General features: G+C 36.1%; 2 protein-coding genes across 2 annotated transcripts in view; one reads left to right on the plus strand and one right to left on the minus strand.

Annotated features, from left to right (window-relative positions):
- The window catches only part of LOC109712547 (fatty-acid-binding protein 1), a 32422-nt gene extending 13325 nt beyond the window's left edge, over window positions 1–19097 (plus strand). The window contains exons 2-4 of the mRNA XM_020236154.1: window positions 13096–13342; window positions 15636–15727; window positions 18786–19097. Coding sequence (XP_020091743.1) covers window positions 13096–13342; window positions 15636–15727; window positions 18786–18931 — 485 coding nt within the window. The 3' untranslated portion in view covers window positions 18932–19097. The remainder of the gene's footprint in view (window positions 1–13095; window positions 13343–15635; window positions 15728–18785) is intronic.
- LOC109712546 lies at window positions 176–4481 on the minus strand. Its single transcript, XM_020236152.1, has 5 exons — window positions 4300–4481; window positions 2166–3837; window positions 1942–2072; window positions 1786–1861; window positions 176–1706 (listed from the first exon to the last, which is right to left on the minus strand). Exons 2-5 carry the CDS (start codon window positions 3829–3831, stop codon window positions 247–249), a joined length of 3333 nt encoding a protein of 1110 aa, XP_020091741.1. The 5' UTR covers window positions 3832–3837; window positions 4300–4481; the 3' UTR covers window positions 176–246.

Here is a 20362-nt window from a genome sequence, read left to right on the forward strand (position 1 = left end):
TGGCACGGATTTTTTTCAGTTTTTTTGATTCCAATAAACTCTTATAATATTATTTTGAAAGATTTAAATAAATAATTATTTATATTTGCTATATATACCTTATTATACTCATCAATTAACATGCATATAAGCTTTTTGTAAGTAAAATACAATTATACCTGATGTAGAATAAAAATTAAAATACAATAATAAAATTCACAAGTATAATAATTATTTAAATTTACATCTTTACATAGAGATGACTGCTTAATTCCACATAGATTGTCGCGCTTGATCATATGGCATACTGTCAGTTGCAGATACAAGATTTATATGACAATGTTGATATAAGTATTGCTGGTATTGTGAGAAAGTCATATATTCCCGATATAGGTCATTGTATTGTCGGAGATAATTTGCATATGCAACTGGATCGTGGATATAATGGACAACAGTCATCTGCGGCATATAAACTGAAGCATCATAAGGATATGGATTGTATGGAAAAGAAGAACCATAATGTGGATATGCATGAGTGGATGTAGATTCGCCGTATGAGCTTTCACTATGTCCAGGGATGGATTGGGATTCACTCTGAGTGCCATAAATTGATGAATCATAATCAAATATCTCTCCATATAGACCATGTCGATATGAGGGATGCGATGATATTGAAGTACTATCAAACTGTGTTTGCAAAGTATCATCCCTTCGTGGAGGTCTAGTTGATATTGCCTCCAAACCTTCTCTCATCTCCCCATAATCTTGTTGTGAGGACCTCCTACCTTTTCGACGGTCATATACCATTCCGGATGTTTGACGTGGTCGAGACCCATGATCAGCATCTTGAGTGGCATGTGTGAAGTTTTGCTCTTCAGTAAATATAAGGCCACCACCACCTCCACTCTCCTGTTGTGTTGGTGGAATGAAGTCGCCACCATCCTCACTGCTATTAGTGGTATCATCATCATCACTACATTCATCTTTAGACTGTGGTAATCCAGAATCTGCTGGTGTCGATGTATCACTATCATTATCTTGTGGGAGTGCATCAGCTGCATCTAATGGATCCATCGATGTCATACTTTTTTTACTCTTACCACTTCGGACTGTCGTTGAAGGCCTTTTTGCAGTATAAGACGTTTTCTCCTTTCCAGATTGACTCTGAGTACGACGTGAACGACCATATCCAGGTCCTTGCATAAGACGTTCGAATTCCGCATCAGAGTCACGTGCAGGATTTTGGGATTCTTCGTCCAAAGCCGCTTGTTCTTGCACATTACCTTGAGAGCTTCCTATGTTCTCGTCAGCCCATCTTTCAGCATCACTAATTCCTGCTTCATCAGCAATTATTCTGAATGGTCGTGGTGGATCTCCAGGCTCATCGAGTAATGGGTCTTCTTGATTGTCTCTATCTTGTAGCCAATCAAGTACGGGGTCTGATTCATCATTGATAAAACTTGCATCCAAGGGATCATAAGTTTTTAATACCTTTTCCTTATCATACTCCTCTTGCATGCATCTTAAACGGAGCCTCATATTATAGTGGACATAAACTAGCTTCTCTAATCGAGCGTACGCTAATCGGTTACGCACTTTGGTATGTATAAGTGCGAACGTGCTCCAGTTGCGTTCACATCCACTAGACGTTGTTGTTTGTGATAAGACACGCACAGCAATCTTTTTTAAGTGCTTTGCCGATCCACCATATTGTAGCCACCACTCAGCTGTACAATTAAAAGTTAAAAATATATCAAATAAGATTTATCATCAGCTGTAAACTGTCCAAATTATGGAGTTACTTACTGGGATCGGTATTGTGTCTTCCGTTAATTGCACCCGCTTCACCAAAAGTTCCAGAGGATTCACGAAATATTTTTCCCTTTATTATGGTAGTATAATAATCAGAAATCAGCATATTAACATCTAGCAAACTAATAATACATTGAAAAAATATTATACCTCACTTATGGCAAGAGCAGCATGTGTTGGATCCCTCTCCAATCTATTGATAACGTTTCGTAATGCCTTCAACAGTTCATCATCAAATCCAAGATTATAACGATGATGGTATGACGGATTAAGATAATAACCTATCATTAAGAAAGAAATCACTTCATCATCAATACAAGACTACTAATGAACAATCAGTAATAAATAGTTTTGTTATAATTTATCTAACTTACCTGCTAAGTGTAGATCCCGGCTCATCTGGACGTCCCAACGTCTGTCAATAATTTTTAGAAAAGATTGGCACCGTAGTGGATTATTTTTTTTAATATTATCTTTAGCCATCCTCAGTTTATAATAAACATGTCCCATTTGAGGTATTTTTTCCTGATCCACTAAACGGAGGACCACATATAGCGGCTCCACAATATCAACAATCTCTTTCACATAATCCCAAAACTTGGTAGACATAATTATTTGCTCAATCGATTTTCCATCAGCCGTGGAGGCATAACGAGATGTTTGCCATTCATCTGATGCAAACATGGACTTTAATCCATTTTTATTTTGAAGGATACTGTTTAGAGCAATAAAATTTGTTGCAAATCGTGTAATACCAGGACGTACGAGTTCTCGTCCTGTGAATTTCACCATTAAAGCATGGACCCAAAGATGATTATACAAGTACTTAGATATACGTTGTGCAGTATGTACAGTTTTTTTCACCCGATTTATCTCACCAAAGTCAGACATCATTAGGTTGATGCAATGCGCTGCACAAGGAGTCCAAAATAAATGGGGATGCCTTTGCATTAATAGTTTGCCAGCTTTCTTAAAATTTGCACCATTGTCCGATATAACTTGTACCACACATTTCTCACCAACCTCACGTAAAACTTGTTCCAATAATGCATATATATAGTCAGCATCTTCAAATCGACCGGTTGCATCGATTGATTTGTGAAATATCACCTTGCCATTACAATAAATTAAAAAATTTATAATGCTCATTTTTGTTGGTCCTGTCCAACTATCACACATCAATGTCACACCATACATCTCCCACAGTTGTTTTAAGTTTTTTACCCATTCATGAATATCATTGACCTCGGCGTCAAGATATTTGTTAGAGAGCTCATACGGTGTTGGAGGTTCAACTCCTTGACCCTCTTTTTGTATGGTAGCAATCATTGATCTATAATATGGAGTACTTGCTGCATGGGAAGGAATATGACTAAAGTGAAAAAACTTTGCTATAGCTCTACCAATTCTACCTTTTTTATCTTTTTTTAACATTGTATCTATACGTTGCTGTTGAGCATCTGAGTGTGGAATGGCCATTGGGTCTATATCTATAATATTTGGATGTCTTCCACTTTTTTCTTTTGGTCCTTTTTTAAATCTGTCGAACAAACGGCTAACAGAACCACTGCGAGCTAAACCAGATTGTGCAGACCCAGACCCAGACCCACCACCGGCATCAAACTGAGACCGTCCAAATTGTGCTCTATGTCGTTGGACTTCATCTTGCTGCCATCTTTCTTGTGCAGATGCTTCCATGGCAGCTCTAGTATCAGCATCTAATTCATCACCTATACCTTCATATGGGTCAATAGGGGGATATTCTGCCGCTCGTTTATCTAGTTCATCTCGATCATCTCTTACTTTCTTTTTTGCTAATTTTGAAGATTCTAACTCAATTTTCATTGCATGTCTTATTTCCTGAGGGACTTTAGGGCAGTTTGATACTTCAGAAAAACCCCCAGCAATATGTTTCTTTAGGCGAGTGACACCTCCGCCCATTCCGACCATATTACAATAATTGCACTTCCAATGAAACCTATTCGTATCAATCATTTGTCCATGTTGCCAACCATAATCTTCTGATCGTTTAGGTGCCATTATGATCTATAATTATTGACATACAAACAAATAAAATAAAATCTATTCCAGAAAAATAAAAAAAAGAACGATATGATGAAAAAGGTATCATATCTACTAAGTACCAAATTTGAAAATTCTTTTGTTTTTATTTTATTTTTTGATAAGTTTGAAAAAATTATAACAGATAAAATTATAGAATATTATAACAGATAAAACGAAATGACAAATAAATTAAATAAACTTAAATATCAATTGATTTCATTTGGCTTTTAATTTTATCAATATTTTATATCTTATGATGCAAAAAAAGAAATTATAATTGATGTTGTTTACCCTGATTCGCCGAACGCTTCACAGTGCGAGAAATTTTGATAAAATAATTTGCTCAAAGAAAGTGGATGTCTGTGTTGGATCAGATATGTCAATTAAAAATTAGCCGCTATATTTATAAATAAAAAATTTAAATTATAATTTTTTTTGACTTACCTAATAAGCAAATCTGCGATATGAGATGTCCTTGCCTTCTTTTCAAGCGACTTCTTTTCAAGCGACGAAAGAAAGAGGACAAATAATTTTAGGAAGATATGTAAGAACTGAAAAAAAAAAAAAAAAAGAGAGGAGAAGATAGCTAAGGTTGCTAAGCACCGGCAAAAGAAAGAAAGGGGAAGAAAGAATACGAAGGAAAGAAAGATTCGTGCAGAGGTTAGGAGGCGGGTTTGCATGAATTTATAATCTCACACTCGGAGCCTTTGCATTATACAGCCTTTGAGTTACCCAAAGGCCAAACAAAAAGACGACAAAAGTAAATTACACTGTGGGCATGTGATATGATGCCCACAGCAACCCAATTAATCAAATGGCAAAGAAAAAGACAAAAAAAAAAAATTTGCTTTGACCTGTGTGCATGTGACTATGGGCGACACCAAACTAATCAACCAAACGCTAAAGAAAAAGACAAAAAAAAAAGAAAACAAAGGCTGTGGGCATGTGATAGATGCCCACAGCAAAAATAGATCCAAAGAGAAAAAAAAAAAGCAAAAGCAAAAGCAAAAAAAAAAAACAAAAGCCAAAAAAAAATAAAAAAAAAAAGGTGGCACGGGGGCGGCACTGTGCCGCGGCACATGCACTCGTGCCGCTTTGTCTCGAGCGGCACGGGGCATGTGCCGAGGCACATGGGGGGGGTCCGAGACCCCCCCTTCTTGGGGGCATGGCACGGCACGCCCCGTGCCGCACGGCACGGGGCGGCACTGTGTTCCTTGTTAGCAATTAATGCCTAGGGGAGTATGAGCACAGTAATTTTGTTTTCCCTATATTTTTCGTGTAATTCCAAATTGCCTAGCTGAATTCTGAATTCCTATGCTATGATAGTCTTCTTCTTGAATGTCAAATAGTTGCAGTAATTAAGGAAGGCCCGACCTTCTTGGATGGTCATAGGGTGATGGGTGTACTTTGGACGGCTTGCTCTATAGGCACCTTCTTGGATGGTCATGGGGTGATGGGTGTCCTTTGGACGGCTTGCTCTATAGGTAGCCAGTTGCTCTTATTTGTACTAGGAATACTTTCGGTGTGCATGTGGGTTCTTATGCAGTTAATGCTACTAGCCAAGCCGACCTCGGCGCCAAACTAATAATGTTTTATGACTAGGGGACTGTAAGGTAACGGACTTCTAAAATAATGAAGTTACGGTTTATATTGGTTTGGAGAGCTATTGGAATGGTTCCGGTGAAGTTTGGAAGCATTCGGGCGTTTTCGGAGCGCGTAGGCGCGAAAACGGAACCCGAAAGGCTATGTTGGATCATGGACTAAATCCGGCATTAACGTGGATGAAAAGATGATGAAAACATGCTCGAAAACATGTTTGGAGAGTCTCGGTTCGATTTGAAAAGAATCGGAGGCTAAACGAGCGAAAACGAGCGAAAACGGAGCGAAAACGAAAAAGGCTGAAATTTGGCTAAGTCTGGAAATTGATACCTACGGGGACCGGTCCTTGGATGAGGGACCGGTCCCTCCCTCATCCAAGGACCGGTCCCTGTAGCCCGAAAACGCCCTGCGCGGGCTGTGCACAAAGAAGCATTGTTTGAGGGGTTTTTGGCAATTTTGCCATGAGTTGAGTGTATAGGAGTGGAGAGAGCTTATTTCCTCTCATTTCTCACACTCTCAACCAAGGAACACAGTGCCGCCCCGTGCCGTGCGGCACGGGGCGTGCCGTGCCGTGCCCCCAAGAAGGGGGCACGGCACAGGGAGGGTCTCGGACCCCCCCATGTGCCTCGGCACATGCCCCGTGCCACCTTTTTTTTTTTTTTTTAAGGTATTTTTTTTTTTTTTTATTAATAGGAGCTTTTGCTTTTTTTTTTTTTTTCTCTTTGGATCTATTTTTGCTGTAGGCATCTATCACATGCCCACAGCCTTTGTTTTCTTTTTTTTTTTGTCTTTTTCTTTAGCATTTGGTTGATTAGTTTGGTGTGGCCCATAGTCACATGCACACAGGTCAAAGCAAATNTATATAGCAAATATAAATAATTATTTATTTAAATCTTTCAAAATAATATTATAAGTTTATTGGAATCAAAAAAACTGAAAAAAAATCCGTGCCAAAGCGTGCCAGTAGGAGGTCGTGCGTATCTGTCGGCACGCAAGCGTGCCACGTGTCGGCACGCAAGCGTGCCCGTGCAGTACCGTGCCAGGGCTGTAACGGCACGCCCCCGTGCCACGGCACTTTAAACCTTGATTGCTAACTTCATAAGAACCCACATGCACATCGACAATATCCCGAATACAAATAAGAGCAACTGGTTACCTAAAGAATAGGTCATCCAAAGTACACCCATCACCAACCAAGAAGGTCCGCATCTCTCTCAATCATCAACCATCTGACATTCAAGGGGAAGGTCATCATAGCATAAGAATAGGAAAGCTAAATTCTGATTACATTCAAGAGCAACCGCTTCACATTCTTCTTGGAATTCCGAATGGCCTAGCTGAATTCTGAACTACCTAGCTGAATTCTGGAATTGGAATTCAAAATTCTGAATTCTGAATTGCATTAAGATATTCGCTGTATATAAAAGGTAGAATTAAGTGGGTCTACTTAATATAGTCTGCTCAAACTGCCCTGATCATTGAAGACTTGCACACACAGGTAAAGCCGAATATACCTTTCTTCTTCAGAACCAAATATACTCTATTATAAATAACCAATAACCTTTGAACTCACATAGGAAGAGGCAGGAAGTGAATGAAGAACCAACGAATAAAAAAGGAGGCAAAAAATATACATGGAATATTAAAAAAAGAGTGTCATTACAGGACTCTTTGTAATATCAAGATCTTACATTTGAGTCAAGCAAAAATAAAAAAACTGTATAAAACTACCTATCAATCACCATAGTAGCAAAAAAGTGTAGAGAGTGTAAATGTAAACTACAACAGCGTCGAAAGAGGACAATTAATTTCACCATGGCAACAAACAAAGAAGCAACATATCTTTTCCTCTCAATCTGTAAGGTAAAGAAAAAAAAATAAAATGTGTAGTGTAAAGAGACTTCCTTTAACTCACCCGTACTCAGAGTAAACAAATGAAATGAAATATCAAGATACCATCTTGCAAGAGACACAAACAAAACTTTTTTTAAAAAACACAACTGCGAGCCGATTAATAAAAACTTTACTAATCTATATACTACAATGATTTCCACACAATGCAAGAGCAAAAAGCAGAAAATATAAATAGAATATATAAAAAATAGTCTCATAATAGAGCTCTTTGTAATATCAAGACCTTACATTTGAGTAAGCAAAAATCGGTAAAAACTATATAAAACTACCTATCAATCATCGTAATAGCAAAAAAAGTGTAGAGAGTGTAAATGTAAACTACAACAGAGCCAAAACAAGACAATTAATTCCAGCATGGTAACAAACAAAGAAGCAACATAATTGTTTTTCTCAATCTGTAAGGTAAAGGAAAAAATGTAAAATGTCTAGCTTAAAGAGACTTCCTTCATCTCACTGGTACTCAGAGTAAGTAAATGAAATGAAATATAAAGGTACCATCTTGCAAGAGACGAAAACAAAACATTTTTAAAAAAACACGACTGTGAACCGATTAATAAGAATTCTACTAATCTATATAGTACAATGATTTCCAAACTATGCAGACAAAAAAGTAAAACCCAAGGAACGTCATCACATGCAAAACTATCATGCAAGCAGAGTGTTACATCATAAATCACAACATTAACGGCCACATATGATAAGTAGTAAAGTCTATTAAACTTCAAAATTCACATCCAAAACCACTGTGCAAGCAGAATACTTCCAAACTAAGGAATATGAATACTTCCAAACTAAGGAATACAGAGCGTTGCTCTGCCATGCCTCAGCGGACAAAGTTTTGGATAAGCCCTATATTCTTTCCTATGAGCATAAGCCAATACATAAAGAACATATAACTCCCCAATGTGCTCCACATTTTAACTAACAATGCAACTTCTACATCTGCCAAATGCTATTTTGTCTACATGAATGAGTTTTGGATAAGCTATATATTCTTTCACACGCAATTTTCATCCAAATGCATTAGTTTCTACTATGGGAAAATACTTAACCACTTCTTTTTTTTTATAATATATATAATTCTAATTTTTTCTATGTAATTGTAACGTTTCAGAATTCAGAATTATGAATTCTGGAATAGCATTGATGCAATTCTGAATTCTCAATTCTAGACTTTTATATACATCAAATATCTTGATGCAGTCGAAATCAGAATTCTAAATTTTAAACTTTTATATGCATCAAACATCCTGCTGCAATTCTGAATCCTCACTTCTGAATGCCTAGAGGAATGGCTGCCTTCACACTTATACTGCTATCAACTGTTGGTTCCGTCCAAGTTTTATTTTATTCATTCGTTTTTTAATTTACTTGCATTTCTTTTTTTTTGCACATCGATTTGTTTTCTACAGTTTTTCATTCAATGGGCTTCGGTTGTATATCGCAAGTCATTTGATCGTGCTAGCAATTCCTTTCGAAAAGATTCTATTATATAGAATTCCAAACTTTGAGGATTCTTATTTCTGAATTCTCGAAGTACTGTTGGTGCAATTATGGATTCTAAATTCGAACCTTTTATATATATGCATAAAAAATGTTGATGCAATTCAGATTAGAATTGGGAATTCTAAACTTTTATATGCATCAAATAGTTCGACGCAATTCAGAATTCCAAATTTTGAAATCCGCAATTCAGAATTCAGCTAGACAATTCGAAATCCCACGAAAAATATAGGGAAAATAAATATAGTTTGCTCAGAATCCCCTAGTCATCAAACATTATTTGGTTGGCACCTGAGCCTACTATGTTAGTACTGCTAGCTGCATAAGAACCCGTATGCACATCGAAAGTATTCCGAGGACAAATGCGACCAACTGGTTGCCTACAGAGTAGGCCATCCAAAGCACCCCCATCACCAACCAAGAAGGTCCAGACCTCTCTCACTTATTGCAATTATTCGGCATTCAAGGGGAAGGTCATCATAGCATAAAAATAGGAAAGCTAAACTCTCATTACATTCAAGAGCAACCGCTTCACCTTCTTTATGGAATTCCGAATGGCATAACTGAATTCTGAATTACCTAGCTGGATTCTGGAATCGAAATTCATAATTCACAACTCTGAATTCCGTCAAGACATTTGATGGATATAAAAGGGTAGGATTCTGAATTCTGGGAGGATGAAGCGGGTTTTTCATAGCTACATAGCGAAGTAACAAAGTAGGAACAGATCATAAACTGAGGAAGAAACTTTGTGTAAGAGTGTAGAAGCCGGACTCCAATCCAATAAACCAGAAACTGAGCTCTGGTTGGCCAGTTGTGCTAACTGAGCGAGGACCCACACGCACACCAACAGTATTCTTAGCACAAATAAGAGCAACTGGTTGCCCACAAAGTAGGCCGTCCAAAGTACACCCACCACCAACCAAGAAAGTCCGGTCCGCTCTTAATTATCGCAACCATTTAACATTGAAAGTCCGGTCAGCTCTTAAGTATCACAACCATTTGACATTTAAGAGGAAGGTCATCATAGCATGGGAACATTCAAGAGCAATTGCCCTACCTTCTTCATGGAATTCGGATTTGCCTAGCTGAATTCTGAATTGCCTACTTTAATCCTGGATTCGAGATTCCTAAATTGCCTAGCTGAATTATGAATTCCCTACGTTAATTCTACATTTGGATTTCAGAATTTGGAATTCTGAATTGCGTCGAACTATTTGATGCATATAAAGGTTCAGAATTCCCAACTCTGATCTGAATTGCATCAACATTTTTTATGCATATAAAAGGTTCGAATTTAGAATCCATAATCGCACCAACAGTACTACCAGAATTCAGAAATAAGAATCCTCAAATTTCATTATCTTTCATGGCTAAATTATCAAACTCACACTATAATAATTGAAGCTTAATAGTGATGATTTTGTCGGAGCCTTGGAACTCTTTTTTTAAATTTTTCCAACCTTCTTTTGATTTAGTTGCACACAAAATTCTAGGAAATATAGTTTTTACTTACCCCCTGTTGGATGAAAAGTAGAGCTTTTGCATCCTTTTTCTTGTTCTCCTTATGTTCATCTTGCTTTGCTTGAGTCCATGTTGCAAATGCTTCTTGATTTGGTAGTTCTTCGTAGCCGCCTTCTACCAAATCTCACAAGTCTTGTGACAGAAAGAGGGTTTCATCTCGGATGCTCCAAAAATCATAACTATCTCCGTCAAAAAATTCTCTAATAACAGCAATAATATGCATTATTCACTAATTTTGCATGTTTTTCATTGGCTTATCTTCCTCAATATTGAAATGATTAATGCATGTTGAAAGCCATAAAACTAAATTAACAATTTAAAAGGGGGGGAAAGTCAAGGAAACATATTGCAGCTATCTATGCATGGATAGTACAACAAAAATCCAAGAAAGGTACAGAAGAAAATGATAACCAGGATTGTTGTTCAGAACCCTCAGACAGACAATTGCATGCTTGTGTTCTTTAAATTCAACAAAAGCTACACCACGTGAATGTTTCTTCACAGAAACTGTTCCCTTCTTTTCGTCCGTCAAAAGCTTTACCTGATTAAGGTATTAAAAGAAGTCAGTATACAATAAGCAACATATAAAAATTCAAAAGCCAAAATTGCATATACCTTTTGTATGACAGGGTTTTGTTTGGAGGCACGCAAAAGGACTGCATCTCTGCAAAGTTTCTTCACCTCCTCTGGTGTCATTGTCTTTGCAGATTACAGATAATAAGTCTAGTTCTTGATACATAGAACTTCAGTGACTGAAGCATTTCCATCTTTTTCCTTGATAACCTATATGAGAAAAGATATTTTCTATTATTACAGTTCGACAATTATATTCCTCCATTTGGGATAATACTAATTGCAGAAAGCTATATAACTGTGAACAGTTAATTTATGGGCTTTTTTTGCATTTAGACCCCTGACAAATTTTTATTTTAAAAATAGCCTTGTCAAAATTTAATTTGCAAAAATGGCCCTAGGCTTGCCACGCAGGCGCTACGTCAGCGCCACGCGGGCAGGGCTGGACCCGTGTGTTAAGTTGAACACGGTGAACCATTCACCGTGTTCAAACACGGTGAATGGTTCACTATGTTTAGTACGTATTTTTTGTTACGCATTTTTTGTATATTGAAAAGTGGGATAAGGAGTAGGGATGTCAATAGTTATGGATATCCGAAATATTATTCGAATCCAAACCCGAATAAATTATATATATATATATATACATAATTTATTTTTGTTTATTTATACAATATATAAAATATTTAATAATTTTTATTCCTTAGATCTTCATCCAACCCAGCGGGTTTTAAAAATCTATACCGTTGGATGAAGATCTAAGAAATAAAAATTATTAAATATTTTATATATTGTATAAATAAACAAAAATAAATTACGTATATATATATATAATTTATTCGGGTTTGGATTCGGATAATATTTCGGATATCCATACTTATTGACATCCCTACTCCTTATTCCACTTTTCAATATACAAAAAATACGTAAGAAACACGGTGAACCATTCACAGTATTTAGACACGGTGAATAATTCACCGTGTTCAACTTAATACCCTGGCCCCAGCCCTGCCCACGTGGCGCTGACGTGGCGCCTGCGTGGCAGAGACAGGGCCATTTTTGTAATTTTAATTTTGATAGGGCTATTTTTAAAATAAAAATTGCTCAAGGGGCTATTTGCAAAAAAGCCCTTAATTTATAAAACTGTGAATAGGTAATTTGTGCTAAGTGGTGAAGAATGCTTACGTCTCTCGCTTCATCTCCCGAACCTTGCGGGCTGTGCGAAGGCACAGGGGACAGGAATCAGGGTTGAGAGAGAGGGAATCGTGGGTGGGAGAGAGGGAAGGGATCGCAGATGCACGGCAGGGCACCGAAGAGAAGCGCTAGGAAGAGGGCGCGGGGGCCTGCAAGCTTCTCCGATCGTTCGCGTGATGGCGAGGGGGAGGAGGAGAAGAAGATCCTCGCAGATCGAAAAGAGATCGGAGAGAGATAAGAGGCGGGATTGGGGAGAGAGAGATCTGCAGGATCTGCAGATCTAGAATGGGGCGGCGCGCGAGGGGCGTGAGCGTGCTCCAGGCGCGGGTCGCACGCACATGGCAGCGTGGGCGGGCCCGCTCGAGCTGCGGATCTGCAGGACCTCTGCGCCCTGCGGAGCGACAGGGGAAGGAGGCGAGGAGAGGGGACAACTGCCCGCACCTTGCGGGCTTTGCGGATCCAGAGGGGGCAGGAATCGGGGGTGGGAGAGAGAGAGAGAGAGAGAATCGTGGGTGGGAGAGAGGGAAGGGACCAAAGGTGAGTGAGAGGGAACGGTAGAGAGGGGGGCGCTGAGAAGTCGACACGTCGGCCACAGTAAAACTCAGGATTTAATATATCTATAGATTGTTTTTGTTTCTATTCATGATCCTTTCTTGTTCCATCATTTATTCATTTTGCTTCTCAACCGCTACCATATGAATATGCTCATCAACCAATTATTGATCTCATTACACCTCTTCGTCGGTGTATACTGTTACTAATGTTACTTGCCAATAAGTTGTGATAACCTTCTAATTCTTTCTTCAAGTGACTTGATCTAACCTATATTAACCTCTAATTGTACCGGTAGGTTTGATTTAAACTATTTTATCCTTGCGCCACTTCAATCGTTATATATCTTTCTTGTTATGTTGGAGTTTGCCATTACCACAGGTGTTTATGCTGATGATAGTGAGGTGAAAAAGTTAAGAGAAAAATATGGAGCGCTCTCGGTCCCTGAACTGAAAGAAAATAAGGAGTTCATTGCTGATGTTTTGGAGAGTGATCTATGCATGACAGTTAGGCTCCAAATAGTGTATGGAAAACTAAGTATTCGTTCAGTACGTAGTGCGTTTGAGAAAAGTGTACGAAGCAGGCTTGAGAAATTTGGCAGATCAGACAACAAAGAACTACTAAAAAGGTAATTTTGTACATTAAATTCTTTCTAGTTGTATTATTTTGCTATGCTCGCAAGCAACTTCCATTCTGTTGGAGGGACCACTCATTGTATATTCCTTTACCTTTAGAAGGTCAGAATCTTGCTTGTCTATAATTGTAAATGACATTTTTTTTCCTTCCAACTCTTACTATAGGAGGGCTTTTGTAAGGACAACTTAACTATCACTTCATAGGATGAATGGTTGCACACTATCTGATCACTTTGTCACAATATGTTCTACAATCTCTGCATCTTTAGTGAAGAGAAGCAAATAACTCATCTTACTACTTTTGATAAAAAAATTCAGTTATGTTCATCAACTCATACATACGAAAAGGCGCAAGGCCTAGTGGGTGGTATAAGTTGTTTGTTAGTTTTATGGTGTAGGATTATTAAATAGTTGAATTTTTTCTAGATACCATTTCAAATTTTAACCCTGTAGAACCGAATATAAGACTGAATTTTAAGTCAAGGATGCTACACATCTATCTTAATAAACTTGTTCAATTTACACCATTTATTTTTTCTTGTAAACTTGATGCGGTTTAAATTTATTTTATAAATAGCGACTTTTTTTTTGTTTCCAAAATCTTCAATACTCTTGATCAGGTCTAATAATGTGAAATTCCAATTCTGATGCTCTAACATCAAATTTTGGGTGGAAGCTCAAAGGCCATGGTTCTTTGGAAAGCACTTTAGCCTCTCTTTCTCATGCGTATATTTTCCTTATGTATGTCTGCTAATTGGTCTATGCGTGTGCATTTATATATGTATTTGCATGTGTGATGTCTATGTGTGCATGTATGATATGTGTATGTGTGCATGTATGATTGTGCATCCGAATTTGTGCGTGCGGTTGCACTTGTAGGTGTTTCTGTTTTCCAATAACTTACTGAAGAGTCAAATCTTCAGTACAGGTTGCAGGACAAACACCAATAACTTTTTAAAACATGCTCCCTCAGGTTTTACAATGCAAAATAAAAAAATAGACAGCACCACATATTTTCTAGAGTAAACTATATCCAGTTTATATCTTATAGTGCCGAATACTCAAATGAGATCTGTTCTAGAAATCTTTCCTGTTATTCTTGAGTAAAAGATGAACTCAGCCCAAAGGAGATCTTTAAAAATTAAGATTTTAAAAGTAAACCTAATTTACAAATACATATGTCTTCATCTTCACACAAAGCCTGATTTTCTTGTTCACCTAGTGATTCTTCTTTTTGATCTAGAAAGAGAATCAAAAATGAAAAAAATTTGACGAGTTAATTACTATGATTAAAACTTGTACCATGATTAAAAAGCTTGAAAATATGCATCATATGAGCTTAAGGATATATTTTTCAGAATTTTTCTTACAGTTACTGTAGTAAATTGAGTAAGTTAACACTGCATCGACAAACTTTTATTTAGTTATAGAAAATAACAAATGTGCACACTTATTATATGATTCGCCTGCTGAAACTTAAATAAGAGAAAATTTTGCAGGCACCATTAGACTTTAACACAACTACAAATTGCCACTTAAACTTTGTAAGTATAAATAAAAAAAAAATTGCAGAACAATTTGGATGTTTCAAACAATCAGATTATCCATTTCCATAAATTATTTGGCAATCACTAGCACTAAACTATCATGTGCTCCTCAAAAAGTTGAGATTTTACCCCTGTTATTTTGGATTCCTAGACAAGGACTGTTGAGTCATTTGACTTGTGTGATTCACGTCTGTTAAGAAAAATGGATGGAAAGGGGGGCTAGGTGATTGATTGAAACAAGTGTTTGTGCAGTTAGTTTTCTTCTTACCATTTTGAGGTTCAGGTGATGACTTACTGTTTTAATGATGTTCAAGGGATTCTGACATAATTTTCTGTTCAAAATATTAATATTATATAATATCTGTTGAAGTATTTTCCATTTTCACATTTCTTGTAGTTTGGCCTAATCCTATCTATTAAAGTGTGACTACCAAACAAGTTTTCTAACCATCTAGAGTTGACATCATTACCAAACATCATTTAAAACAGAGACCACACGTTCTCTACGAGGATGCATTTTTTATCCTTGCTGGATTGAAGACTGTAGGCACTCTTCAGAGACTTTTTAAGTTCTCTGTTTTATACTCTTTTTAATCGATTTGTTACTTGATAGTTATTGAGATTCCATTTATATAATTCATTCCCATGATATTGTTTGCTAAGCTAAATAAATTTCTATTTTCAAATTGAGTAGTGGACACAAGTCTAAAGCTCATAGGCAAATTTTGCTGTGTTGCAGTTTTGTGTCCCTATTCAGCGACGAATACAAGCTACCGAAGGGATCAGTTATCGAACTTTCAAGGGAAGAAGGCTATGTTCTTCAAACGAGAAGTAAGTTGGTTTATTATGGTTTGCTATTTCGTATGCTCGAGCTGTTTAGTTCTGTTTTAATTGTTTGGGCATTTTCATTGTATTATTAAGTGGAATTACATTTATCAGTAATCTTGAGTAGTGTTCAAAAAGGCATTACCCAAGCACAGATATACTAGAAGGATTCATGGCGGATCTTGACCAATGTTGAGTTGCTATGTTTTTCATACACTAGGCTAACAGAGGTTTAATTTTAATTGGGAACGTTCTCCAAGGACTATTTTTTTTTTTCTACATTGAAAATCTCCAAACATAGTTGAATGCATTGTCAAATTTCAAGTATTAAAATTGCAAGCAAACCATCATATTGTAGAATTATATTTTGTCCCAAGGGGAATGATGAACAGTGACAGAAAAGGTGTTGTAATTTCTCTATCCTAAGTTCAACCATATGGTTGTGGCTAATAAGGAATAAAGAACATCAAATTTTCACTCAGGGTATGTTTGGTTCGTTGCAAAACTTCCCCGAAAACTACTTTTCAAGGCCGAAAACTATTTTTCCCTTGAAAAGTAGTTTTCAAATGTTTGGTTGTCTGTAAACAAAAATTTTTTGGAGAAAGTTTTTACAGATTCTCAGAAAAAATTGATTTTTGTTTTCTGCTCAAAGCGAGCGGAAGAAGAAAACTTGAGGGGAAAAACATGCGGCTCTTGGGGGGAAATATGCAGTCCACGAGGTCCACTTCACCTCGTGGAATGCGTGAGAGGGAGTCCACGGTGGACTGTGAACTTCTCTCTCCCTCTTTCAATATATAGATATAGAGTAGGACTACTGTACTCTTATGAGTATGGACCCCTTTATACTCATAAGTTATAATTGATGATGGAGCTTCCGAATTGACGATTCATACCGTTAAATGTAGAGAATTTGAAATTTTTAGAAATTAAATTTCGTAATTTTTCAAAAACTATATTAAAGTCTATCTAGCAAGCATAAAATGAACGGTCAAAATTGAACGACCTCCTAAAAATAGATGATCAGGTTCTTCAACTTAAGGTCGGAGTTATTGAACTTTATTTAGATAGTGAATAGAATCTTCTATAAAAAATTCAACCAATTCTGATTCTTTTACACCATTAAATTAGCAAGTATTCCATACTGGCCATTAAAAATTATCAATTTTAAAATATTTTGATCTTAAGGTAAATGACATCAAAAAATTATGAAATGTGATTTCTAGAAGTTTTAAATGTTTTAAATTATGTTTAACGGAATAGATCATCAATTTGGAAGCTTCATCATCAAAAACGACTTATAAGTAAGGAGGCTATCGTACTCATAAGTGTATCGTTGCCGGACTCTATATATATATAAAGATGATATTTTATTTTTATATAAATATGTTATTATATAACACTTTATTTATAAATATTATTTATAATTATATAGTAATTTATTTTATAGTATTAAATATATACTATTATATATTATATTGCATACTTATTGTATAATATATTTCAAATATATTTCATTTATAAACATAAACTATAATAATATATGTAGTATGATAATTATTATATATCAATAATATATAATATATAGAGTAGAAGAAAATATATATAATAGTTTTCTATTTATCTTTTCCTTTCTTTTCTTTTCAACCAAACAACCATGATGGAAAATTATTTTTCTTTTCATACAAACCAAATACTAAAGAGTGTAAATTTTTTCCACCGGAAACTTTTTTTCACATTTTTATGTGAAACCAAATGGCCCCTTAATGAAAATGATGGGCTCTTCAAGTTTCTCAAGAATTCCATTCATTAACACCAAAAAAACATAGCAAAATAGTGGCCAATAGATTACCACATCCATGGTAAAAATTAAGACGATTTTTGAAGTGAAAGACTTGTTTGTTTTTATGGAGGAATTTTTGATAGTGAAAGGGTGTTGTTACCATGCATTTTATTGTTTTAAGTAGAACAACAAAGTAAAGCCGTTGGTCGATGAAGTTTGATGTCTCATCTTTGTAGATTCTTCACAACCTCAACCTGTACAAAATAGGGGCGACAATTCTGACAACTAGGAGACATATTGAATACTTATGGCCTCGGGGAAACTAAAAATCACTGCAAAGTTTCCATATTGGGTACAGCTCGCTCTCGCCCATCAAAAAATATTTGCTGATGCCATACTAGGTATTTGACATGGTTTAACATTAACCAGTTATCGACTGACATCCATTCAGTTACAATGATGTCCTTTGCTTATCTGAATGAATCTCTCATTCTCATTCATTTAGAAATTATCGAGGCTGCAGGTGATTAATTTGGTTATCATCAAGTACTTCAGTAGCCTCTTAAGGAGTTTGTCCAGAGATGATTCTATGAATTGGTCCCCTTTTCTATAGGCCTTCATATAGGTGCTGCACTGCTGCCCTTGAGTACCTCCTTTTAAACATATCGAGCTCCTTTATAACAGATATTCATCTGCCTCTTCTTTCTTACTCTCTACGTCCATGGCTTTTTACCCACCCTTATCTATTCTAACATCCATGTTCCTCGTAAAATGTTCATGAGAAAGCCTATGTATCTCATGATTCATAGACCATATTAAATAAAACATAGTAATGACAAACCTTCACCTCTCGAGTAAAATATTTTTTGAGTAGCCTGCGACTCTCTTGGAGACCATTGTACAAGTCAAGTGACAACATAGCCACCAATAATGAGAATATCCATCAGTTTGCACTGAAGATTCACAACTCTTTTGGGCTATGAAACTATAGTGATTCTAGAATTATTGACAGAAATGAGTTGTATCTGGTGGTTCTTTTGCCTCAGTAATTTGTATGATTAACCAGCAACAATAAAACCTTATATGCGAGGCGGACATTAGATCTAGTTCACGATCCAAGTCCAATCTGCTCTACTATCTAGGTATCCCTGTAATATTTCTTGCGGAAACTCTTCATGTACTACTAAGATGCATCAGGTCGTGCACATTTGGGAATAATTCCTATTGATATGCAGAAAGTGGCTTTTGTGAGTGATGTTTTCTGGTTTTTGTTTGTCTGCATAGTTGATGGAAAGGAAGTGGGCCGCATCCAGAGCAAGCTCTTGTGCCGATCAATATTAGATCTTTACTTGGGCGAGGATCCGTTTGACAAGAAAGCTAAAGATGTTATTCAGCTCAATTTGGCCAGTATTCTCAAAGGATCCAATTAGACTTCTGTAAGAAAATCTTCACCTAATATGTTTCTCTGCTCAACATTTTTCTTCCTTGTTTTCCGTAATAATTGAATGAGCATTTAATCTATTACTGAATGAACATTTAATCTATTACGCCATTTGTTGCACTTTGTTATTTAATAATATCCGCTGCTTCCATTAAGCTTATGCTGTTTTGATGCCCTAGACTTAGTTTGAAGTAGCAATGTGAAGCTGAGGTTGCCAACACCAGTAGTATTGTTTAGACCCGCGTTCTAACGAACTGAACTAAGAGCGCTTTTTTCCACTTAATTCTTGTTTCTTTCGTCCCTTCAGTAGTTTCTTTACCTGTCATGTTTCTTGGATTATTTACAAGTGGTATTCAAGCTCTTATTTTTGCAACGCTAGCCGCGGCTTATATAGGCGAATCCATGGAGGGTCATCATTGACTAGTTTTCGAAGAGGATCGAACCATTTCTTCTGACTCTTTTTCAAATTCGATAAATGTTGGTTGATCGTATATTTCATTACAGTTATATGATTCAGAGTAGTATCATTTCCTATTTGACCCCTTTGAATTCCATATTCAAAGTTGCGATCGGATCTATTCATTAAAAGGAATCTATTCGATACTCGATACATGCCTGTTTAAATGCTGTACATCATAGATAATACTATGAGGCAAGAAAGCTTTGATGAAAACCATAAGACCACCTCAAATTTGAGTATACAAAAATTTTGAGTGAACACCGGATAGAGTATATATATCATAAAGAATAAAGGTAGGCATCCTGCGGTTTGGTTCAGACTAAGATAAATTGATATCAAACTGATTTAATTCGGTTTTAGAAAATCAAAATCAAAACCAAACCAATGATGTAGAAAATCAAACCAAATCAAACCAAAAATTCTTGTTTGGTTTACTGGTTTGAACACTTCAAATTTTTAAAGATGGTTTGTATAGTTTACTGGTTAATTTGTTTAATTTTTTATTTGTGAAGTCCACTTTAACTCAATCAAAATCCAGTAGCTATGATGGATCTATTGTGCGATTCGGCGACATAATTTTTTAACCATTATTGGAGGATTGTAAAATTTAAAATTTTAAAATATGTTTGAGTTGAAATTTAGATGAAAGAAACTAAATGCATCTTGAGATATATAAATGATAATAGTTCGTATGAAAATTTCTTTTGATTTACATAAATTATAACCTTCCAAATATTAAAAAAAAAAAAAAAAAAAAAAAAAAAAAGAACCTCCACTCCTGTATTTAACTTTTGCAAGGGATCTGACTTTTACAGGGGATTTGATACAAAGCACAGACAAAGTTTGGGTGAAGGTTTTGTTATCTAGCTTTTTATCTATTTTATAATCCACGCTTTTTTTTTTGCATTGATAAATATTTTCATAATTAGATTGTTGAAATAGTGAATTCAATTATATGCA

Source organism: Ananas comosus, linkage group 7 (genome assembly GCF_001540865.1).
Source record: "Ananas comosus cultivar F153 linkage group 7, ASM154086v1, whole genome shotgun sequence".
In the NCBI taxonomy this organism is placed as follows: domain Eukaryota; kingdom Viridiplantae; phylum Streptophyta; class Magnoliopsida; order Poales; family Bromeliaceae; genus Ananas; species Ananas comosus.

Excerpts from the sequence above, each read along its gene's own strand:
- LOC109712546 (XM_020236152.1), bottom strand. The coding sequence starts at position 3,831 with ATGGCACCTAAACGATCAGAAGATTATGGTTGGCAACATGGACAAATG. Across the intron at positions 1,862-1,941 it reads CTGCTCTTGCCATAAGTGAG|GGAAAAATATTTCGTGAATC; the intron begins GTATAATATTTT and ends ACCATAATAAAG. Across the intron at positions 1,707-1,785 it reads AAGACACAATACCGATCCCA|CTGAGTGGTGGCTACAATAT; the intron begins GTAAGTAACTCC and ends TTAATTGTACAG.